Source organism: Colobus angolensis, unplaced genomic scaffold (genome assembly GCF_000951035.1).
Source record: "Colobus angolensis palliatus isolate OR3802 unplaced genomic scaffold, Cang.pa_1.0 Scaffold19, whole genome shotgun sequence".
In the NCBI taxonomy this organism is placed as follows: Eukaryota; Metazoa; Chordata; class Mammalia; order Primates; family Cercopithecidae; genus Colobus; species Colobus angolensis.
In genome coordinates, this window is record NW_012115043.1 from 8,059,527 (window position 1) to 8,067,015 (window position 7,489).

The 7,489-nt window shown below is 40.3% G+C and overlaps 1 protein-coding gene across 1 annotated transcript in view; it reads right to left on the reverse strand.

The window, feature by feature from the left end:
• USP3 (ubiquitin specific peptidase 3) overlaps window positions 1-7,489 on the reverse strand; it is an 89,551-nt gene that overhangs the window by 24,449 nt on the left and 57,613 nt on the right. Inside the window, exons 8-9 of the mRNA XM_011940566.1 lie at window positions 4,882-4,998; window positions 204-262 (exon numbers count right to left, since the gene is read on the reverse strand). Coding sequence (XP_011795956.1) covers window positions 204-262; window positions 4,882-4,998 — 176 coding nt within the window. The remainder of the gene's footprint in view (window positions 1-203; window positions 263-4,881; window positions 4,999-7,489) is intronic.

Genomic DNA, 7,489 nt, shown 5'->3' on the forward strand with positions numbered 1-7,489 from the left:
ACCACGCCCAGCTAATTTTTGTATTTTTAGTAGAGACGGGGTTTCACCATGTTGACCAGGATGGTCTCGATCTCCTGACCTCGTGATCCGCCTGCCTTGGCCTCCCAAAGTGCTGGGATTACAGGTGTGAGGCACCACACCCGGCCAACTGTGGCTCTAATTTTAACACTGTCCCTTCTCTCATTTGTCACGTCAAAGATTACCCCCTTCTCCTAAATCTGTCATGAGGATGCTGTGAGAAATCACTTGGGGAGAGAGCACACTGCAAACACAGAAAGCCTAAAAGGTCTTGAATCATCCACTCTGAACACTGCTGAAGCACAGTGTACAGGAACATGCAGCAACTGTCTCTTCACAAGGTTTTGGCACAATGACTACAAACCCAGATTTCCCCAAATCTTAAAGACAAATAAATGTTCCAATAAAAAATGATCAAGCCAGGTGTGGCGGCTCATGCCTGTAATCCCAGCACTTTGGGAGGCTGAGGCAGACGAATCACCTGAGGTCAGCAGTTTGAGACCAGCCTGGCCAACATGGCGAAACCCCGTCTACTAAAAAACACAAAAATTACCTGGGCATGGTGGTGCATGCCTGTAATTCCAATTACTCGGGAGGCTGAGGCAGAATAACTTGAACCTGGGAGGCAGAGGTTGCAGTGAGCTGAGATTGTGCCACTGCACTCCAGCCCAGGCAACAGAGTGAGACTGTCTCAAAAACAAACAAACAAATTAAATAAAATGTTACTTTGCACCTGCTCGAGGGTGAAAAGCAGATGTTCCAAATAAAGAAATTAACATCTCAGAACATAGACACATAAAAGGACTCATGTGATCCCACCACATACTTAACTGTGACATGCCTGCACATTACTGACTATTCTGTGTCTTCGCAGTGCCAGTATATGATCTGTATATATTGTATGAAGAAAGAGATATACATATGTATCATCTAAAATACCTAAGATACATTAGAATTTTAGGTTCTGCTCATATTTAAAATATCGTTGACATTAAAAAAGGAATTCTAAAGTTGTTGTTTTGGCCAAAATATCTGCAAGTGAGTTAAACGTATTCCTACTCAGTATTTGGCAGCAATCATGACTGAGTTTCCTCAAAACAAAAACACCAGAAAACAAAATGACAAAAATGAACACAAATGAGCTTGTGTTTACAAACACACACACTAATACAATAGCAAAATTCTTGACTACAAGAATGAAAATAGTTTAGATATAAAATATCAACAGCATAGTATTTTAAAAAATTTTTACAAATATCCCAAAAAGACTATTGTTAAATAAAACTTTAGTTAAAGTATCACACGTGGTCAGGCATGGTGGGTCACGACGGTAATCCCAGCACTTTGGGAGGCCAAGGCAGGTGGATCACGAAGTCAGGAGTTCGAGACCAGCCTGGCCAACATAGTGAAACCCCATCTCTATTAAAAATACAAAAAAATTAGCTAGGCACGGTGGTGCATGCCTGTAATCCCACCTACTTGGGAGGCTGAGGCAGGAGAATCACTTGAACCCTGGAGGCAGAGATTGCAGTGAGCCCAGATCATGCCACTGCACTCCAGTCTGGGCTACAAAGAGGGACTCAAAAAAAAAAAAAAGCATCACATGCAAAGATCTATTTTTTGTCTACAAAAATCCTTTACATTGTCTATAAACCTGAAGAGCAAGCAAACATAAGAATTATGTTTCAATGCTTACGCATCATTTTAAAACATTAATTATAACAATAACTGATTAAAAAAATAAAGTTTCATCTTGGGAAGTCAAGGCAAATATATTAAATCAGACTGTAGAGAAAGACCTGATTTGAATCATCAAGAGACTTTCCTGAAGAGTGTTAGCTTTAACCCAGACCGTAGACAAAGAGATAGGGACCACAAGGCAAATGCTGTGGGCAGCAGCACATGACATACAGAGACAGCAAAGCAGCAAGACAGAGCTGTGTTAAGAAAAGCAAGGAGTGACAAAGTCAAGCAAAAAAAGACTATCAAAATTACAGAAGCACATTTCCTTGAGCCCAGCACTTTCTCTCTTAGATACCTGCACGTGTATGTAAAAGACTACTCACTGTAGCACTGTTTAGAACAGCAAAGACTAGAAACAGTCCATAGAGCCACCGGGAGGGACTTGGACACAATTGATGATAGAACTAGAAAATGGCCTGAGGAAGCTGTTTGTATACTAGTATGAATCATCTCAAAGGAGGGAAAAACATGATACATCACCAATTACGTTAAAAATTCCATAAACACACACACACACACTTGCCTGGATATGTACACACAACATCTGAAAGGATACAGAAAACTCTAGTAACTATGGTTGCTTCCAGAAAACAGAATGAATGGCTAGGGAACAGAATAAAACATTCACTGCATATTCTTTTGTTACCTTTTGAATTCTGAACCACATGTTTTTGCCTATTTAAAAAAATACACTTTAAAGTATTTTTATGAAAAGCAAAAGGATAGAAAGAGCTGAACATACTGAGAAATCAAAAGAAGTGTGGTAAGTACATATGTATGTTGGAAAAGGTCAAAACTTCAAGAAAATTTTCCCTGCTAGGTAACTGGCTTTTAGTTTCAGTGGGGAAAAAAGAATAGGCTTAATGATTTCTCTATCCAAAGCTGCTGATTACATTGAGGGTGTGTGTTCTGGGGGTGTGTGTAGGTATATATATTTGTGTATTTAATAGATGAAAGTTGTTTCTACTTCTACATGCATGTTTGTATTTCAGAGTCCTCATATTTCATCCCAAAGGATCAAGTTCGCTAGACACTGTCATGTGTTAACCAAGGAAAATGGGCTTTTTAAACCTAAAAAACATTCCTTTGGGATTATAAATGAACATAAATCAAGATTCATGCACTTACACACAGGCATGTTGTAAGAATCTTACCTGCATACCTCATAGAGTAAGAGCTGTAAAAAGCAAGCCCCATCTCCCTGCCTCACACCTGGGCACTGTGCAGTGACCCTGCACTAAAGCTTTGTCCATGATATAATTTCAAGATCTAGATCCGACCAAGAGAAAAATTGTTCTTTGATTATATAAAAATGGGGAACAATCTCAATTATTGCAGAACTAAGAGCAAGCCCAGCTAAGAATACCAAATTACCCTATTCTCATCAGCCATTAAAGAAACTGAAGAGTTCATGTATATCTGAAATCTTCCCCAGAGACTCCACATGCTAAATTCCTCAGCCTGGTTTCCTTATTCCTTCATCAGGAATATTCCAATATGAAAATTAAACAGCTAAAAACTAAATCATGCTCACAGTTGGGCAACAGAAGCTAGAAAGGACAGAGATGTGGAAAGATGTACAGGAAAAGCAGATTTCTACTGTATAAAATATGATAGTGTTTCTAAGCTTTCAAGAATGAGGGACCTTGGTCACCATGGGGATCAAGAAAATAGTATCAAATTAGTTAATGGGACTTGTTCAAGGTATGTGGGCAAATCATTGTCAACACGTCTATTATTTGCCAACTCCACAAACACCTGGACTCCAATTTTGGTTATTACCCTACTAGACGCATAAGCTTAAACAAGTTGCTTCTCCTGTCTGTTTTGTCTCCTCTAAAATGCGGGCAATATTTCCTGCCTTGACTGGAATTGTGTTCTTGCTTGTTTTTTAATGAAGACCAGATATAAAATACCCAGTGGGTGGCACACAGCATTCAATAAATGGAAACTATTATTATGTAATAATAAAACACAAAGACTAAACCTCTGTCAAGAGTCTACCAGGTGATTATGTTAGAATTTTTTTTATTAGGTCCAGACCTGACTAGTGGTAACTTAACTGTCATTCCTACCTTTCATACTTAAGAGTCAAGACATTCTCAAATTCTTATGTCTTTCCTGAGAGGAGATTTAAATGGTATGATACACAAAAGGAGTTTCTTTCAAAACAAAGACTATGGTTAAATTTAGTTACGTCAGATCCTTAACGCTAGACTTTTTAGCAAGGCAACAATTTAAAGTCCTTTGAAGTTAATTGCCTTTTAAATATATCTCTATATTAACAATACATCTTTTTAGGCAATAGGGCAAGAAAGATCGCTAAGTTTACTACAGCATGGTGTTGTTCTTTTTTTTTTTTAAAAAAGGAGAAGGGATGTACATTAGGTGCCAAAATTGTAACTAGTAAGAACCATGACTTGCTTTAGAAGGGTAAAACGGGCAGAAGGTGGCCAAGGCTGCTGTCAAACACCTGCAGTGTTTCAAAGTGCCATCATCCAAATCCCTACAGGGATGACAGGCCTACGAGAAGAGGCAGGAGACTCCTCTGACAGCTAGGTGTACAGCAGAGGTGTATTTTGCTCAAGCGAGGCGAGACAGAAAGCACGGGCACCAGAGCAGCTCTCTGGCCACACCGGGATGTGGCACAGCCGCCTTCTAGAGAGTGCGTCCTGGGCCCTTGACAACAGCCTTCCCAGAGCTTCCAAACTCAGCTCCGAACAGTTCATATAATACCACGCACTTCTACTGATCATATTAATTTTTTTAGCTGGAATAACAAGACACTGTGTGATTGTAATTATTCTACATTGTGAAAGGATTGAGGAAATTTTGTCCAGTATCTTTTCCTAGTGCACATAAGTTATTTATAAGGGCTTTATGTTTATAGCAACAAAATACCCCACCTCTTGTTAAAGACATTTCTACAGTCTATTATTTAAACAAACACATTTGTTTAGTCAGATGTATTCGATTTCTACTCTTCTTAAAAAGAAAAAACACCAAACCAGTGTTAAGTATTTAGAATATTTAGAATACAACCACTTCATTAGGAATTATTTCAGGAACAGTATAGACACTAATATTAATGTTTTAAAATACCTTTCTTTAAATAATACTTACCTAAAGTTTGGCATAATCTTCCAAACAACATAAAATAAGGACTCTGGGCTAAATGCAGTCTGGCTGCCTTGCCATAAAGCACAGAGTGTCTTTCTAAACTCTTCTACCAAAGACCTGCAAAAGAGGAAAGGACAGTGCCCTCAGATTGGTGAGAGGCTACAATTTCAACACAGTGTCCACTCGTCTAAAATGCATAATACATACAAAATGAACACTTAAAAAGGATTTGGTCTTTTCTGAAGAAAGTCTGAAAAATAAGTAAGAGCATCTCAAAAACCCATATAAGTAGCAGTAATTCTGACAAAGCTAATTTGTAACCATATGGTTAACTCTGAGTGTGCCAATGCACTGCCGTATTTCTACACTCTGAGTTAAACCATGCAAGCAAACAATACAGCACTGGGTGAGTTATAGGCCAAATTACTTAAGAATGTACATTTTCAAAATGCAAAACAAGCATTCAGCTCTCTTTCTCCCCCTCCTGCCTCGTCCTTCTTGCCACTCACTAGCACCCCCAGACTCCAGCCTGTGTCACAAACCTTCACCACTTGGCTCTCCACCAGTGACCCTCAACTCCAAAAGTCAGATTTTCTCATGACTATTTTTATGTAAACTTCTCCAGTTTCCAGCAAGAATTTTCTGCTGGAGGTCCTCTTGTCACTTTCACCTCTATATGCACTGACCTGCTCCAGCATCTACTGCTCTCTGTACACCCTCCAATCACCCAATATCCACACTCTTCTTCTCGCATAGGAATAGAACTCTCATTTTTTTCCTGGGCATATAAACTCTCAAAATAAAAAACTGAATGTGCCCAAATTCTGGGAAATGTCTTAAAAAGAAGAGTAGTCCTATATTAATCCTTTCCTTCTTCCTGCTAGGAATGGGGACGGAGTTGGGGAGCCCCAGCACCATGGTGGACTATGTGGATGGACAGGGCCTCCGGAGATTGGTGGAACAGAAAGCCAGGAGGAGCCAGATGGCTTTGTCAAACTACCCTGGACAGACAGCCTCTGACTTTTATGTGAGGAAACAAACCATGGATATTTAAGTCACTTAACTCTGGTTTTCTACACCTGTGGCTAAACTGATCCAACTCAACTTCAACTTCCATAGCTGTCAATATAAGCACCATATTTTTGGATATTTGATTGATATCTCAGAGAATCTCAATATCTTCTTTCTCAACCCTCATGATCACGTAGGACCATGGAATACAAATCATATTTTTGACTTCCTAGTACTTGAACCTTCTTCCTATGTTGGAGAATCCCCACTTTTAAGAGTTTGCCTCCCACTTCTGAAGCTAAACAGCCAGACACTTGCTTTCTCAGGCTCCCTTGCAGTCAGAGCACAGGTACATAGCCTGGGCTCTGCCCATCCGAAGCAGGAGTTAGTGACACAAAGAAGAAGGGACAGCACCAAATCCTCTCTGGTAGCAGTGGGGGCAAAGAGCACCATCCGGAGTGCAGGGCAGCAGCATGGCCGCGTCCGCCAGCACCCATCTCCAGCAGTGCTGGCAACAGGAACTCTGCTGCTGCGTTGGGCCAGAGGCAGTGGAGGCCTTACAGGACAGTTCTGTGGGGTGACTGTGACTGCAGTGCTGCTGCCTCGGACTCCAGACCTGATTTTTCACTCACCCATTAGGATTAGCTCACCAATATCCCTGCAGTAAATATCTTTTCTGCCTAAATCAGCCAAAGGCAATTTCTGCAGTCTGAAACTCAACCCTGCATAACACAAATATATCAAGTACTACTAATTCTTCTCTTAACTCATACACATGTATTTTTTCTGCTGTTTCACTGCTGTCCCCTCTGACCTGATTACTGTAGAGTGCAAAGCCTCCTTGAAAGCAGGCACTTTCAACTCATCCTAGATGCTGCTCAACTCATCCTAGATGCTGCTGTGAAGGAAACTCCCTTCAAACACCACTTGTAGTGATGTCATTCCAGCCCTGCTCCACACTTGGCTTTCTAGTTTCCCTGCACTGTGACTCTGGCCCTACTGCCCATCATTCTGACACGTTGAGTCCTACTCTCCCTCAGCCACCAAGGCAGGACAGTGTCAAATCACAGGATGGTCCTTCAGAATGAGTGAGAATGGGAGTGTGTGGAAGTGGAGGGTCAGACAGAGAAAACATTAAATACATAATGAGTATGAGCCACAGTCCTTCTGAAAAAAGAGCTGTAAAGTTAAGACACGAAAAATGTGCCCCCTACAATTGTCATAATGATAGATCTTCTGAACCACAAATAACGGAGGTCTATACCAAATGAGGATACAGGATTTGTTCTTAATGAGCACTTGTCCGTTTTTTCCCCCTCTCTGTATCAACCAAAAATTGACTTTATTCCCCCACAACTAATTTGTTGACTACAAATTAATTTCAGTATCCAAGACAGGATTACCTAACACTGTGAGACAAATCAGTTCACAGGGACTAATGAGATTCATTGTCGCCTACACGTAGAACTGCATTTCACATCTAGATGCCAATTCTCCAATGCCCAAATCTGTAGTCAATAAGCAGAATGCTAAATCTATCCCTCCTGTTATGGTAAATAAAAGAATCCCAACAAGTTTTTTTTTTTTTTTTTTTTTT